We start from the raw sequence: 17,423 nt of genomic DNA on the forward strand, positions 1-17,423 counted from the left end.
CCGGGATGTACGGTTTCGCCAGTGGTTCTGGGCCTTGCGCCTCAGCTACGAAGGCTCTGTGGGAAAGCTGAAATGGGAAAGCCTTTGCAGCTTTTGCTTTCCGGTTCGGCAGAATAAACTTTATGTCCCTGTGGTAGTTAGGCGCGTTATCATCGCGAGGTTTAGTAGTCGATTTTGTGCCTTTACTCTCTCACACTAGAAAATGTATGGTCTCATGTTCAAGACTGCTACGCTACTGGCTGCTGGAAGCAGCCAAAAAAAGAAAAATAAAAATAAAAAAAAAAGCAAGGCTCGCAAAAAGTTTTGTTTGTGTTACAATCTCTTCGTACGTAACCCGCCATAAAAGATAATGCCCGCTCTTCGCAGGGTGCTATATGCAGGAGTAGTTTGTTGCACGTGACGAATCGCGAATGCTCGTAGGCTTTTTACAAACACCTTGTAGAAGGAGGCGCGGCCGACCGGGGGTGAAAAGTAGGCGTCTTTCATGCGGACGTGTGAATGTTCAAATAACACCTCACAGAATTTTATCACGTAGCTTCAAGGGATACAGCGTAACAACACGAGGCCTGGAGGAGAGAATGGGACAAACGCAGCGCTGTGTTTGTCCCTTTCTCTCGTCTAGGTCTTCTGCCGTTTCGCTGCATCACAAGAAGCTGATCAGTCAGGCTATGTTAAACCTCATTTGACAAAATCGACGAACATTTGTTTTAGTTTCTGCCCCTCAGGGAGATTAAGCAACCGTACGAGGGCTACTGTGAACGGAGATATGTGTACACCGTCTCACTTTTCAAGAAATTTGCGCGCTATACGCTATACACAGACACACAAGAAAGCAAGAAACACGAACACAGGGCAAGCACGCTTGTCCTGTGTTCGTGTTTTTTGTTTTCTTATGTGTCTGTGTATAGCGTAGCGCGCAAGTTTATTGAAATGTTAAACCAACTAGCCCACATTGCTGCTTTGTCTCACTTTTGTTAGCACTCAAGCGGAACCTATACAAAGGGCTCAGTGTTCGAAGCCATTCGCATGTCATATATGTATATGACTCGCTCTTTCGATATGTTGTCTAAGCTGAGGTATCGTTGCGGGCCCGATCGGGTAGCGAACTGTTATAACAAGTTCGAGAGGGGGGAGGGGGGTTTGAGCATTGGGCTTCCGGCTGGTTGGGGCTAAGTGTGTACTTTCATTTTCAGGGGCAAAAAATTGCGCAAATAGCGCACTTCGCAATATATGGTTAGTACATAGCACCCTTGTATTGCTTCGAGTTTTAACAGCTCAGGGTGGAAGGCGGGCAGGAGTAGAGAACTTCATATTAGCTTCCTGCGCAAGATTATTAAAATGCTCATAAATCTCGTTAAAACTTCAAATTGGGCTAGTTGATAACGGCCTGCTGGAATCATTTTCTGGCGGTATAGATATAAAAACATATACAAACGAAGAAGACACTCACAAACACCCGCTAGGGAGTGTTCGTGAGTGTCGTCTTTGCGTATTTTTTGATATGTATACCACTAGAAAATTATTCCTAAATCTCATCGCGCGGTAGTATTGTAGCGGCAGCTCTTACGGTCGTTTCCTGTTTTTACGGTGTATACACACGTCACTCGCTGTAAAATGACGGGTGAGCAGTAACTAAATGCAAACTATGGGCTAGGGGGAGGAGGGGTTTGGAGGCAAGCAAACGGCCCAGTAACTGACAATTCTCGGAAGGTGCATGGAAACCTATCGTATTAGTGCCTTTATCTCTAATTAGTACCTGGTTGGTAGGTTTGTGTGGTTTAACGTCCCAAAGCGACTCAGGCTGTGAGAGACGCCGTAATGGAAGCCTCTGGAAATTCCGACCACCTGGGGTTCTTTAACGTGCACTGACATCGCACAGCACACGGACGCCACTCCGTTTCGTCTCCAACGAAACGCAGCCGCCGAGGCCGGGATTCGATCCCGCTTCCTTGGGTACAGTAGTCGAGCGTCGTAACCACTGCGCCACCCTGGCGGGGCAAAACTATGCCATTGGTCCGTGAATATATTCGTCTCCACTTCAGACGGGGCTGCTGAAAGCTATACTGCACGACTCCGAAGTGCCACACGTGCTGATTTATCACTGCGGTCTCCTCATGCATCAACAGGCACGAAACATGGTGGCGGTGCTTTTGGACAGCCGTCGTTATTATGGTCTGAGTGGTGGTTCGTTCTGCGCCCAGGGCTGTGCCAGCAGGCGACAACCTCATGTGTAGGGCGCGCGCGAACCAGGAGTTTTGTGTCATCGTATCTGCGAATCATAGAAAGGAGCTGCCTTTAGCTTAGTTGTCTTCCACGATACGTCAGGGGTTGCGGAGAGATCGTTTGCATATGTCTCTATTCCATGTCCTATTTTTTGTTCATTATAATCTTTCGGGAGCGGGATCAACGCCCATAATTCCTAATTCCCTATCCGTGTATATTTAGACGTATGTCCTCCTCGTGCCTCATAAAATATCTTTTGTGTCTCTGCACGTGACAGGGCGGGTACAACGTGGATGCTGTGGCCGCGTCCCTAGCAGCCTGCATGGAGACGCTGATGGACGAACCGTGCGCACCCGTCTCCGAAATGAAGCCCTCGGCCAGGTTGGTTTCGCAGAGGGTCAAGTGACGCCTTTGCGTGTGAACTGTAACCGGTGCGGGGTGGTATGTCTTAAAGCAGATGTTGTGTGTACTGTGCGAAACCACTCACCTCGAACTCCCAAGATTAACCGTGGTGCTGCGTCCTCGGGAAAGGATATTCTGGTGGTTGAGTCGGCGCCGAGTGTTTGGACCTTTGAGGCCCCTTAGCGGAGGTAGCATGCCACTTTGGTCCTCAATTGCTTCCTGCAGACGTCACCGTGATCACTCGACCGAGGAAAATCGGCAGCCATCATTTCTTATCCCCCCATTACATTCCCCTTCTCTTCTTTATTATAACTGTCCTTTCTTCTCCACTCTTCTTGTTTTGTTCTTTGCTTTTCTTCGAGATGGCGAGAATCAACTTTGTGGGGCTAACCACTCTATGCTAACCACTCTAGTAATATCATATTCGGTTATATTTATGGCATACAGCTGGTGTGGGCAGGAATTTTTTTTTCCTGTCCCGTCCCCTTATTGAGCTCCATGACGGGAGGCTGGCACTATGGCCTTACGTCGTATACTTTTTTATGGCTTCAAAATTTTTTCTCAGTGATCCCCTTTCCCATAACAGAGAGCACACCGGTGCCACTCTTGTCTTTTTTTTTTTTTTTTTTTTTTTTAAAGAGCGGTAGCAATTTTCCAAGATTCGACGTGATCCGTAGAGGACACCACAGTAAATAACTGCCCGACTTATGCTTTAAATTCTAGTTCCAAAACCGTTAGCTGAGCACATTTGTCAGGGATAAAAGATTAAGAGGTTGACATACGGCGATCTTTTCTAGAATTCCTCAATAACATCAACGCGAAATGCTGTCTGCCTGAAGCGAAATCATTAGAAAAATTCTAGTGAATATTCTTAGCTGAGAACCTAAAGTATGATTGGTTGGTTTGTAGAGTTTAACGTCCCAAAGCGACACAGGGTATGAGAGACGCCGTAGAGGACGGCTCCGGAAATTTCGACCACTTGGGGTTCTTTAAGTGTACTGACATTGCACAGCACACAGGCGTCTGTCATTTCGCCTCCATCGAAAAGTGGTCCCCGCGGCCGGGATTCGATCCCGCATCCTTGGGCGCAGTAGCCCAGCGCCCTAACCACTGCACCACCACAGCGGGACGACACCCTTAAGTATGTAAGCGAACTATATATGGCTTGAAGGAGCAAACTATGACAGGTATAGTTATAGGATCAAAATCATAGGAGACAAGAAAACAATTAGGACAAAGTGCAAAGCGTCCTCACGTTTGTATCGAGCATACTTCCTTATTCTGCAATATAGGCTATGCAATAACAATCCACGCCTCTGCCACAAGTGTCAGAAATACGACCAAGGCTCAAAAAGTTGCCGAGGCCGAATCACATATGCGAATGCCGGGGCCGAATCACGAGTATTCCGCTGAGAACTGTGAAAATGAACCGCACTTCTCTGTCATTCAGCCTACGTTTGCTTTTATCCAGCCTGGAAAAGAGAGGTAGGAATAGTCACGCTAAAATTAACAAAAAGAAAATGTAACAGTCAAGGAATCGCGGAAACGACTTTAGTTGGTTATGAATACAAGTCATTCCGCTGTGGTGCGAAAGGGCGTGACATCAAACGGTCTACTGTACCTTACCTTTATTCTCTGTGCGCCTAGTTTCAACGCTTTCGAGTGATTTTGTTCAAAGGAAGGGGGTACCTCAGGAGTGCATTCCAAGCACGACGTTTTTCATTTTAAAAAGGAAATCAATCGCCAAAATATTTGCAGACTTCATCATCAGTCGACGTCGAAGGTCTTCGAAGCACACGCACATCATCAAACATCTAACATGCGAGAGACCAATGCAGCCGGCATTAAAAATAGCGATCTAAAAGGACAGGACTGGATTTAATTTTCCCTTAGAGAACAGTTCCTATGTTTTGTTCACTAAACAGTGTTCGGTAGACTGACAACACTCCCTCCCTAAATGAAAGCGCGTTACCTGCAAAAGAAGAACATAAATGTTTAGGTATGACATTTGACAAAAGCTCACATTCCTGCAACACATGCGTAACAAAAAAGAAAAAGCCTTAAAATCCTAACATACTCAAAGCGCTTTCACGAAAGCTTTGAGGATCTGATAGGGAATGAATCTGACAGGCTCTTTGGCGCGGTTCTTCTTAGACTGTAGTTGCATAGTGCATGGTTTCGCAAGATAGTCGTACCTTCCGGACTGCGCCCTTCATACGAAACGTACAGAACAGTTCCTTACCCAGCTTGCTTTTAGGTACAAATGGGCCTCCTCTTAAAGGTAGAAAAATCACACTTACTTATACATATGCCTTAAAGGTCAGATTTCTTCTGAAGCGCATCTGCTATTCAGCCGCAAGTTCCCTTCTAGAACAATATTCACCAACAAACCTCAAGCCACCAGGTCACTGCTGTTGCGATTGGAAAAGATGGTCAAGGTCTCGACATTCAAGCTGCATTACCTGCTATTGGCCAGAGACGTAACTCGCTGTCTTTTTCCCATTTCCTAAATCTTGCCACCTCACCCGACACAATTATGTGATACACGAACGGGAAGTCAATATATTGTCAAGGTTTATTTACAGGATGCGACTCAACCTTTGCGTGATGCGTTCACGAAAAGATGGCGAGCTTCTTGCTCTTCTTCACCCTTTCTTTTCCTCTCTTTAGCGTTTTCTGACAATATCACTCAATAATTCCTTGAACTCTAGAAAAAATACAGTGCATTACTTTTGTACAGATGGTTCAAAACTAGCTGTTTATAAGAAAAGCGCAAAGTTTGAAGAACTTGAGAGGAAATAGTAAGATTTCGCATCATACAGCATCATGCAAAATATAACAAGAGTCGCAACTCAAGGACAGAAAATTAAATTCCGCTGGGTCCCAAACCATGTCGAAGTCAAAGGTAATGAGAGTCAGGCATGTGCGTTCCTCAAGCTCGTGACAAGGAGATGAAAAAAGTAAGCGTATCGTTCCCAGCAAGTTGAAAAAAAAAATTGCCGCATTACTTTGAACAACGAAGCAAATAACAAACTATACCTGGTAAAGCCTGCGTTAGAAGAGGGAAAGTTATGTGCGCATCAGCAATGTATCAAGGAAATGACTTTGTGCCGTCTCCACACATAACCACCACACACCTTACTCATAACTTCCTAGTAACAAAACAAGACACGCCCCGAGCGATGCATGCGAAAATGAGCTAACAGTCAATCCCATTTTACTCTCATGCAGACAACTTAAAACACAAAAAAAACAACAAAAGTTAACGTTGTTTTAAAATCAAGCCATTCCTCTTCACTCAGCTTGCTCTTAAGCGAAAATGCCCCTATTCATAAATACTGCATATGTAGGTTTTTAAAAGCAAATATTTTAAACCAAATACTACAGTCTATACTACCGTCTATAAATAACTGGTCTATAAATACACCAAACAGGCTCCTAATCTTGTTTCTGGATTTTATAGCCTTAATTTGCTGAATTTGCTAACACCAGATGCGACATAACTCAGATTTTTAGTGCAGATACAGTCATGCTACATTAATAAGCATGCTTTGATTACCGAGATAAACTCCCCATAAACCGAATCCCGAGAAACTAGTGGGCTCAAAAAAAAAAAAGAAGAATATACTTTATGCAGAGGTAGGCTTTTGCACACACTCATCAACACTGAAGTGAAAACTACAAGTAGATAAATTCTTGGATACATAAACTGCATTATCCCAGCAACAATTATCCTTACGATATGAAGGAAAAACGGGAAACACTCGCACAAGGCTCGTGGCCAGGTAGGTTAAATTAACCTGGAGCCCTACACCAAGGCCTTACTCCTGGCCTACGTTTCGTTTCTGGACGTTAAACCCTACAATTCACAATTGAATTTAAAAGATGTGATGCATCATAGATGGTGGTGGTGGTGAACTCTTATTACACCCAAAAACAGGGAACCAGTCCAGGGACCAGTTGCGTTGGCTTAGAGGAGGCCAGCGAGGATCCCTTGGGATGTCGCTGCCTCCATCGCGCGCTGTATAAGCCGGCATTGGTCTGCTGGCTCGGAAGTACGCAAAAGAGACTCCAACGTCTTTGGGGGTGTTTGAGTTGTCTGTATTGTAGTGTGCACAAGTACACGCCATAAGTATGAGAGTGGCCGGAGTTGAGTAGGGCTTGCACACGGAGGCTATCTATTTCGGAAATATCCTGCTGTATAAGAGGGAGTGTGGAAAGCTGCCAGTTTTAGGGCGCAGCTCTTTGGCGCCCGTTCCTGGGTTTCGCACCGTCGTAGGCGTCGGCGTTGTGCCTCGTAACCAGCTCTACTCCCCTCTTCCTCCGTGGCGGCGACCGCGCGTGTTCTCCGATTGCTGCGCGCGCTCCTGCCACCACCGTTCGCCGCTGCGTGTACCCGCGTGTAAAGCGTAAGGTCGTTAGCATAATAGCTTTGATGTAGGTGGAGGATGTCGCGTGGGCAGGCCTATCAGTGTAACGATAAAGAGCATCGGCGAAAGCACTGAGCCTTGCGGCGTGCTACAGTTTTTGAAGATATGATGGAAAGATCTCCCGCGTCTTAAGTTGTACTGTGCGGTCGGTGAGGAAGTCTCGGACGTACGCATACGTGCGGTGTCCGACACCGAGAGGCTAAATTTGTTGAAGAATGCTTCAAGGAGGACGTTGTCGAAGGCCTTGGCAACATTGAGGCCGACTATGACTTTTGTGTCTAGTGTGCGCCTCATGATTACCTGGTGGTGGAGAAAAAGCATAATATCCGCGGCCGCTAAATGAGGGCGGAAGCTGAACATTGTGTCTGATAGGAGATGATTGGCTTCGAGGTATCGTAAGTGTCTGATCTGGGTAACGTGCTCCATCAGCTTCCCAACGCAGGACGTGAGAGAGATGGGACGGAAGTTGGCCAAGGTTGGTGGTTTGCCCGGCTTGGGTATGAGGACTAGGTTGACGCATTTCCACTCCTGAGGGATAGTACCGCTATCCCAACATTCTTGAAGGTAGTCGGTGAGAGCATGAATGTATGCGTCGTCTAGATTCCTAAGTATTTTATTTTAAACGTGGTCGGGGACGGCCGCCGAAGTGGTCTTGAGGCGATTGAGGTCTGCTGGGGCCTCCGCAAGAGTGACTGGGGCGCTTATGCCGGGATTGTCCAGGCTCTGATAGAAGCGGAGGTTGGTTGCCGGTTCGGGACTGATGTAAAGATGTATTGTAAAGATGGAGATGTGCATGCGAAGATAAAGAAGCTTCCGGGCGCTGTCGCTAGTGACACCGCTATCGGTGTATGGGCTGGACCTGTTTGTACGCGGACTGTTCCTGACGTGCTTCTAGATCGCGTCCCATTACCTCATTAAACCCCCATCCTACAGTATTTATAAGGCTTTGTTAGAGCTCCTCTGGCGTGCCAGGATGCTGGTGGAAGGTTCGCGCGATCTGTTGGCGTGTTTGGAGTTTGCCTCCAGCTAGGTCGAGTAAATGTCGAAGGAGGTTCCACGCGTTACGAGCGTTTGGAGACTTGTTCATCTGGTCACAAATGTTGTGCCAACAGTGTCGGGTGAGTTCGATAGCATAGTTCTCGATGTTAGTGTGGGCGCACGCCAGTCTATCGCGGTCCCATTTACGAGTGGCGAGTAGAGCTTCGAGCGACTTCTTGCACTCCCGGAGATGGGCGTTACAACTGTCGCAGTGTGGGACTGTGTCTTCTAACTGTACGGTTTGCGTGGCGTCGGCCACTTGTTTGACAATTTCGGTCGTCCACGCCTTGATGTCGGTAATAGCGGGAGGTGTGTCCTGCTGTTTCCTGTGCGTCCGGAAGGAGTCTCATTCATCATGGAGTACCTGTGGTCCAAAGATGTGTGATGATGTCTCAAGGCGCTCCTATATACTATGATATTTCATACCTTACGAGCTGCTGTTACACATATGTGCATCCAGTCGGCTCTGTTCAGCACAATCTGCAGGGGGCATTTCCTTCAAAACCGTTCATGCTATATTTCAAATGGTGATTCGCGTCGACTGACTGCCATACAAGTGTAAAGCACAAAATTATCAATAAACAGGCAATCGCTCAGACTCTTGCTTTCTCGCACTGCCTGTAAGGAAATGTTCGCATTGAGGAAGAGAAATTCTGGCAGGAGCAGTCGGAGTTTGTTTTTATCGCTGTTCAGATTAACGAAACAAAATACGTGGGTCTGAATGCACCCCGCGCATTTTCACCGAGCTTTTTTCCGGTTTGCCAGTTTCGATATCAATCAGGTGCAAACGAATAAAAAAAATCTCTTTCTACCCAAAAGTGTCAGTACCTGGAGTTTCTATATTAACTGGTCCACGACTTCTTGCGTAGCTTATGAGGTGCAGCTTGTCGCCCCGCCATTTTTACATTCAGCGTGGTTCAGATTTCGATTCGCTTTATTTGCTGCAAACAACGTGATCATTCAGCGATATTCCGAAGTGCGTTACTATCATAACAAAAAAAGCGAAATATCGCAGCAGGATATTATTTTTCTTTTGGCGGAACACAATATACAACGGACACACTCATCGAGCACAGGCAGAGTTTTTGTACATTGAGCTTTTCTTCTCAATAGAAAGTTGTGAAAAAACTCGGTGGGTATTTTCAGAGCGGTTTTTTCCAGGTGCCTTTCTAGACGTCTGACGGCACCGTTCTCCCTCTCTTTCAGCGCTCTGCACTCGATCGCAAGGGCCAAGGCTGCAGTACTGCCATACTGGAAGTGCCTCAGCGCAGAACGTACGGAGTCTTTCTGTTTTTTTTTTCTTTTAAGTTTCCCTATTCGCTAGGTGTGAGCGCAGGGTTGATATGGTAGAGTGAATGAATACTTTGGCTTGTTTACTGGTTATGGCAGCTGTTGACGCGAGATTATGCGATCTGGGCACGTTGTGTGCCTTCGTGGCATCAGAAGGTTCTCCTGAGCTGTAATCGTACTCTATCCAGGTGCTGCTACGCTGTCACGAATGATGTCAAAGTAAGACTGGCAAGGAGGGATAGTTTTTCCCCTGCTGTAGATGTTTGATGCCTCTGTCACTCTTCTTCATCTTCTCTTTTTGCCTCCTGCCACTGATCTACTAAACGTGTGAATGACACTTTTTTTTCTCCAGCAACACCAATTGTAGTGGAGCCTGAAAGGTCCATGGAAACCGTAAGTCTTGTTTTTACTTTTGTTTATTGCTGCTAGAGACAAAGGTTGCTATAATGCTGTCGTGGCATCTTGATATTTTTTTAAAACTTGAACAGGTAAATAAAATACCACGACAACTTTCACAAGCAGGTTTTCGAGTTCTGCATCTGTAGCTGTAAGACATTTTCTCGCACTTCACTACACCTAGCTTAATTCTAATGGTGAACAATAGCAAACTTGTCTGCATTCATATGAATGGTTAGCCAAGTTGTATGCGTCAAATAGGCTAACATAATAACCCGATGCATCAGTCCAAGGCGGCGTCCTCATCCTCATCAGCCTGATTACGTCCACTGCCAGGGCAAAGGTGTCTCCAATATCTCTCCAATAAACTCGGTTCTGAGATAGCTGTTGTACCCTTATCAGAATAACTTCCTAATGTCTAATCCCGTCCGCCTAACTAGCTTTCTGCTGCCCCTCTTACGTTTGCGTTCTGTTTGAATCCACTCCGTTATCGTCAACGACCATCAGTTATGTTGCCTTCGTAAGATAACAGATGGTCGATTAAGGCAACGGACTGGATTCCAAAGGAAGGCATAGACGTATCAAAATTCGATGGCAAGTTTTTTCGGCACATTTACGGGAATATGACTTCACATGAGCAACCATTGGCACAAGCTGGTTGCGCAAGTAATTGAAGCAGCTTATTACTGTTTTGGTGCTTCTGAGGATTGACACAGGGAGTTTCAGCATAGCTAAGATGCACTAACGGCTACCTCGACTAATTGCGGAATGCTTGCTGAGCACGCGCTGTAATAGGTATGCATTCAGGTGGAGCTTGCACAGGGTCGTCCACTCTTAGTACAAAAAAGCATGCTCTTTTTAGAGCGCCATTCCATCATGCATTGAAGCAAAGTCGCCAACTATACAATGCCCCTCCTCCGGGTCGCTTTGAGCTTGCGCTGCTTTGCTTCGATGTGCGGCCACCTGGGAACAATGGCGCTTTGAAGGAAGCATGCTTGTTCACACTAAGAGTTTACGACACTGTACCTGCTACTGCGCATGCGTAGCAGAACTCGGAAATCTCGCTTGGTTACGCCTGCGTTAATATACCACCGTTGAACTAAAACTCGCAATCAAAAAGAATTTAAGGACAGAAACCTCATTGAGATTGCCTTCGACAATGCGATAAAGTAAAAACCTGACTCTGAACTACTAATTAGCATGCCTGTGCGTACCATGCATCACCGTACACAATTAATCTAGCTGCACTTGCAATGTATCACCAAAAACAATTTTAAATTGATTACAATATTTGATATTTCCATGGCAGCCTTCTCTCCCTCTCTTCCTTCTCTCCTGCACAAGGTAAAAAGGTGATTTTGCTACCAATCGTGGCAGGTAGCAAGTCGCAGCTGGCTTTCCTTGTGCCAGCTTTGGCAGGTGGCGGGGTTCTTCCCCTGGCAGCCACCTTCCTTTTACCTTCCCTAGGTGGAGGAGAGAGAGACTTTCCTCCCTCCACTTTGCTACCTGCCAACCTGCTAATAATGGCAATGACAGGTCGCAGCTGTATCTTAACCGATGGCAGGTGGCGCTTGCAACCTGCCAGATAGCTACTGCTACCACCCCGTTTCAAAGGGGACGCTCCTATATTCCATCCATCCATGGCAGGTGGCAAGTGCTTGATACCGCTGTAGGTTTGCTGTCACAGTAGGACTCTTACGCTATTTCATAATAAAGATCAAGATTTACCATATTGCACACACCATACCAGCCGGATGCCAGCTCCGCGTGCGCAGTGGCCACGCGGTTGCGCACACCTGCCGCTGGCGAGTGTAGCAGCAAACTGCCGGGTGTGGTGCAGGTTTGCGTAGTGATTAAGTCCTCTAACGCCACGCGCGTACAGGCATGGATATGACACACACGTATTTATTTATTTGTACCCTCAGGGCTTTATGCAGATGCATATAGAGCTTTCTGTGACGCTCTGTCGCCGGCGCAAAAACAAAAAAGGACGAGACGTTTGAGCCAGGCAATGTCACTTTCGCGGGTCCTGAAGTTACGCGTCATGTCGTAACTTTCCATAAAGCTGCCGTTTTAAAAGTTTTTGTAATTGGAACATCCATTGCCGAGTTTCTAATACCTTTTTTTTTCCAGAGAGAATGAATACAGATTATTCCTGAGAGAGTAAGTTATAGTGTTTCCTTTTCATAACACCCTGTACTTTGCACTTTAGTGGCCGATACCCGTGCTGACATGCCCTCACGGGGACATGATCAGTAGAGTGCCCAGGGAGGGCTTCAGCAAAGACATCAAGTGTCTGGATGATTCCGGCAAGTGGATATGCCTCAAGTGCTTTCAGGTACTCGCTACGTTAAAGTCGATTTTCATACAAATATAAAGGGAAAGAGTAGTTCCCGACAAGCGTAGTGCAAACATATCATCCGTTTTTCAGAATGGGCATCTAAGAGCGCCTGGTCTGATATTATATTTAGAGATGAAGGAGCCAATAGTCAGGAAGCTCAAGTAGTGTTGTACACCTTTCGGTCAATATTCCCGTTTCGGAAAGTAGGCCGTTGAGGCGCGCGTTTACCTTTAAACCTCCAAATGTCGCATAAGTTAGAACCTTTGGTGGGTAATGTTCCTCCAATTCGAGAAATAGAGGCTATATCTTGATTACTTCAGACCTTCAAAATATTTGGAAAATACTTCTTTATTACGTCTCTTTCTTCAAAGTTTTAGGGGGAGAGGAGGAAGGCTTGGTGTGCTAAATAACTGACCCTTCAAGCTCTGTGACATACAAATTTTTGACCAAATGCGTATAAACTGGAATGGTTACTCTAAGCATCTGCGTGTTTTATTCATCGCTCCCGTTTGGTTAGGGCTCGGGCATTCGTAGCTGCGTGACGATTAGCGCTAACTAATAGGGCGTGTGCTCGTGTATATGGCAGGTGCTGGAAGGGGAGTCTAACAGTGAGCCTCTCGTGGAGCACGCTGTCAGGAACCAACACTTCCTCATGGTCAACACGCATACGCTGAATGTGCGTTGCCACTCATGCCGCAGCGGAGTCCTCCACAAGGTGGGCATCATTCCTGCTTACTAAATTGCTCAATCCTTTTCCTTCTTCTGCTTCCTTCTCTCTCATCGCTTTCGTTATTTCCTGCATCTCCTCAACCTTTTACCCTTTTACACAATGGTAGGAAACCAGGAGAAAGGTAGTCAAGAGGTGAGGGGGGGAGAGGGGGGAGGAGCGTTTGTTGTGCCTATTCATACACACTCTACAGCATGAAAGTCAATGGAGACAAGGGGATAATTACCAAATGGCAACGCAGTTATAGTAACAACTGTTAAAAAAAAGAGATATTACAAGAGTGAAGTTCTCATTGGCAGGTGCTTACTGGGGGGTACGTCTCCTATATTCCCTGCATAGGAACAGGTTGTACATAGGGCAGATAAGCGGCACTGTACCATTTCTCGTAATAATATGAATAGACTAAAGTACTGCTCACGTCATTATTCGTTTCATTTTATTTGTGGAGGAGCCTTGGTATAGATTCTACGTTAGATACAATACCAATAGGCACTCTAGTATGATACATGCTCAAAATTGTCCGAATGAACTGCTTTCTTGCCGCAGCATGCTGTGTCTATTCAGTATCACTGGGGCCCTACCATTTGCCCCTTCTTTACGGAAGAACAGGCGTGCGTCAATATTTTCATCTCGATAATTGCAATAAAAATACCTTGCGTTAATTGTCGATTACAACCTATAAGAACTGGAAAACGGAGTATACACAGCTGGTGAACTGATTATCTATCAGAACTATAGTGAAACTGATGAAAATCTAAAGTTGAACAAGTGCAGGATTCGCGAAAAAGAATGAAGCAAAACTTCGAGAACTAGAAAGTTTATCGCAACTAAACGTTCCCTCACTGTGGAAGAGTTTACTGTTCGTTAATATGTTCGAGACACAGCTTCATATCGTACAACATCTTTGTCCTCCTTTATTCTGTTCTACCCTTTGCAGGAGTTCATCCCCGTGCTGGCACAGCTCAACAAGTAGAAAACAGTACAACAAGTTTCCTGCTAGCCAAGTTGTCAATTGCGTGTGAGCCACCATTGGCAAGACAAGATATGCCAACCATGTTTGTGACCAAGCCGGATACAGGCGGAAAGAAGTCGCTCAGAGTTTTATTTTCATGATGCGAAAGCATACAGAATAGATATATGTTTTACTCATACTCTCCGTTTGGGCGATTTTTTCTACCTGTCCGACCAGCACTTCGTCTATACAACCGCAGCCTTGCAATAGCCAGATTGCGACACCTAACAAGCTATGAAAGCAATTGATTAAGTGTTATGCACGCGCGACATACTGGCCTTCACGATTCCCTAAAGATATCACAAATCGTGAAATGATTCTCACCCTTCATAACTTCGTGTATTCACATCGTAACCCAGGCAGAACGAATTTCACAGCGCTGTAACATTCATGCCGCCCCGCTGGGGTGGTGAAGTGTTAAGTGAATGCTACAAAAAAAAAAATGGTTCACAGGAAGGGAAAGGCGCAGTATCTGTCACACTTGTAGCTGTGGACACCTGACCGCGCCGTAAGGGTAGGGAGGAAGGTGGAAAGAGAGAAAGGGGTGCCGTAGTGGAGGACTCCGGAGTAATTTCGACCACCTGGAGACCTTTAACATGTACTAACATCGCCCAGCACACGGACGCCACTTCGTTTCGCCTCCATCGAAACGCAGCCGCCGGCGGTCGGAATCGAACCCGCGTACTCCGGCGCCGGGTGTCTTACCTGTGCATTACCAGAGCGGAAATGCTTGTGGTTCAAGTGTGACCGACCACCGGCTGCGTGTCGATGAAGGCAAAACTAAGAGGCGTCCGTGTACTGTGCCTTGGCCTCCGAGATCATCCCGGTGTGCGCTTTTCTCTCAGCCATGTCCTCAGAGAGAAAGGCGGGCGCGGGGGTGAGGGAAAGAGAGAGAGTAAGATATATATATATATATATATATATATATATATATATATATATATATATATATATATATATATATATATATATAACTTTTGATTGTCCAACAGAGTGACTATCGGGGGGTTAGACCCGGAAGGTGGGACAGTCGCCTTAGTTGCAGGCCGGTGGTGGTGGTAAAACATTTATTGTGGGAACCAGGGTACATTATAAGGATTGAAGTTCTTGGACACCGGCGGCATCTTTGGCCAGTCGAACAATTTCTCTTTGGGCTCTTGAGTCTGAGCTTCGCAGAAGGGTCTCCTAGGCGTCTTTAGTTATAGTTTTATGTTTCTGGGGTTTAACGTCCCAAAGCGACTCGGGCAATGAGAGACGCCGTAGTGGAGGACTCCAGAAATTCCGACCACCTGGGGTTCTTTAACGTGCACAGACATCGCGCAGCACACGGGCGCCTAGCTTTTTGCCTAGCCCTGCCTGATGACTTCACGCATTCCCATGTTATCTGATCTAGTTATCCCCTTTTCTTACATAATGAACAGAGATCTGACCGTATTTGCGGCCATATATGGCTGACTAGAACTGGTTTCGGGTATGTATTTGTCTGCAGCTTTCTCCATGCTGTTGCTTCCTCTTTGCTTAATTTGGGGTCTAGTGGTGGTAGGACCCTCCTGTTCAGTCTGTAGTGCGTTGTTATTTCGCTACAGTTAATCAGGTCCTCTTGTTTGCAATGCTTCGGTGGCACTCCTCCAGTCCGGTGTGTGAGATGACGGGCTAGTTTGTGTGCCACCTCGTTTCTGGGCACGCCTGCGTGGGCTGGCGTGCAAACAAGGGTGACGTCTCTTTCTATTGGCTTTTGATCGAGGATTTTAGCCGCGATCATCGCTATGACGCCTGCGGTGTAGCTCTTGATTGCGCTTTTGCTGTCACTATGTTATTTTGCCTCGGTCTGAGCAAGAGCCAGTGCTATTGCAGCCTCTTCCGCTGTCTGTATCGTTCTTATTTTGATAGAGTTTGCTGTAACCATTTCTCGCTTGCCATTGACTACGTCTGCGTTCATTTTTCTTTTGCCGCAGTATGTAGCGTCTACATATGCAATGCTACCTGGATTTTCTGCCTCGAGTCTCCGTGTCTGGGTTTTGGCCCTTTTCTCTCATCTTTGCTTATTATATTCAGAGCGCATGTTCTTTGGTAATGGGGGGATATGGATCCGTTTCCGGTCTTCCCCTCTCATTTCCTCTGCCTTGTCCCTGTATTCGTTCAGGTGTATACCTATTTCCCTCAATGTATTCCTTCCACCCTTAGTTTTCTTTGTTGTGTAGCTAGTGTTGCCTCCATTATTTCATCTAATGTGTTGTGTATTCCCAGCATCATTAGCCTGTCCATGCAGGTACTTGCCAGGAGGTGTAGTGCTCTTTCAATGCATTTTCTGATCATGCTATCGATGCTATATTTTTCGGCCTTCTTCAGGTCTAAGTTTGGCATGGCGTTCCCGACCCTGCTTATTACGAAAGCTTGTATGAGCCTTAATAGGTTACTTTCCTTCAGGCCTCCATATAGAGTTTATTGTTTGTATGACCTGTCTTTCCAGTTTCTTTATCGTTTCTCCGTTTTGTCCGTTTGTTTGGAGAAGCATTCCTAGCACCCTCATTTGTTCGGCTTTCGGGACCGCTTGTCCCTCTACTTCTATATTTACGTCCACTTGTCTTTTTGCTTTAGGTGTTTCGGATCGTATACAAACAACTACGATTTTTCTGAAGAACATTTCATGCCACCACTCTTTTGCATATTTTACAGTGTTGTTTGCCGCCTCTTGTAGTTTGTGCTCGATTTCAGCACTGTTACCTTTGTTTGTCCAAATGGTTATGCCATCCGAATATAGACTGAATTTTATGTCTTCTATTTTCCATAGCTCTTTTGGGAGTCCAGGCATAGCTATGTTAAAAAGTGTGGGCGATAGCTCCAAGATACTTTGTTGGGCAAGTTGGTACTTATTCATTAATAAATTAGTGAAAAGTGCGGGCGTTAGCACCGCTCCTTGTGGTGTGCCCCTGCTCTCCAGTTAGAATATCAGAGATTCTGAGATATCTGAGAATATATGAGATGCTACAGCAGAAGGAGAATGTTCGGTGTGGCTGAGCATCCGTAGACACTCGCCGTCTTTCGAGGTGTCTGATTGTGAGCCGCCACAGAAACATGGCAGCAGCTGCTATGGTCTTCGGTACTAAAAATTAATAATAATAAATGGCGGTGGCTTAGCTCAGCCTAGCCAGAGGATATACTTAGCGAGAGCTACCATTCGGCGCAATCGCTGAGCACTGTTAAACCGGGCGGCATCGGCAGGTACCGATACCCGTGGCTAACGCTGTAAATGGGAATACATTGTTTAGCAAAAGAACACTAACACGTAGCGCAAACACTAGCTGCTTAGAGCGTTGCGGCATACCGTTCGGGGACAGTTAGTTCCAAAGTTGGATACATGGATGCACTCACCGTTGTCACGTCCCGCCGATGTCGTAGCCTTTTGCACAGTGAACACAGAGCCAAACTCGTTATTTACGAAATCAAATTCGAACGTTCTTGTTGGCGATGCGCTGGCTGCCAGCAAATGGTATTTTCGGTAATCCGGTGAGTCTTCGTGTTCTGTAATTCTTGCCGACGTTCTTTTTGTTCCCGTAGGGGATC

General features: G+C 46.1%; 1 protein-coding gene across 3 annotated transcripts in view; it reads left to right on the forward strand.

Annotated features, from left to right (window-relative positions):
* Positions 1 to 13,998, forward strand: part of LOC146198875 (polyamine deacetylase HDAC10-like) — a 59,613-nt gene extending 45,615 nt beyond the window's left edge. For all 3 annotated transcript variants that reach the window (XM_084594345.1, XM_084594346.1, XM_084594344.1), the window contains exons 13-18: positions 2,501 to 2,604; positions 9,300 to 9,367; positions 9,736 to 9,776; positions 11,992 to 12,117; positions 12,707 to 12,835; positions 13,785 to 13,998. In XM_084594345.1, the coding sequence (XP_084450471.1) occupies positions 2,501 to 2,604; positions 9,300 to 9,367; positions 9,736 to 9,776; positions 11,992 to 12,117; positions 12,707 to 12,835; positions 13,785 to 13,820 (504 nt within the window). In that variant the 3' untranslated portion in view covers positions 13,821 to 13,998. The remainder of the gene's footprint in view (positions 1 to 2,500; positions 2,605 to 9,299; positions 9,368 to 9,735; positions 9,777 to 11,991; positions 12,118 to 12,706; positions 12,836 to 13,784) is intronic.
* Positions 13,999 to 17,423: the final 3,425 nt, after the last annotated feature.

Source organism: Amblyomma maculatum, chromosome 2 (assembly GCF_055883805.1).
Source record: "Amblyomma maculatum isolate TAMU_Amacu chromosome 2, ASM5588380v1, whole genome shotgun sequence".
In the NCBI taxonomy this organism is placed as follows: domain Eukaryota; kingdom Metazoa; phylum Arthropoda; class Arachnida; order Ixodida; family Ixodidae; genus Amblyomma; species Amblyomma maculatum.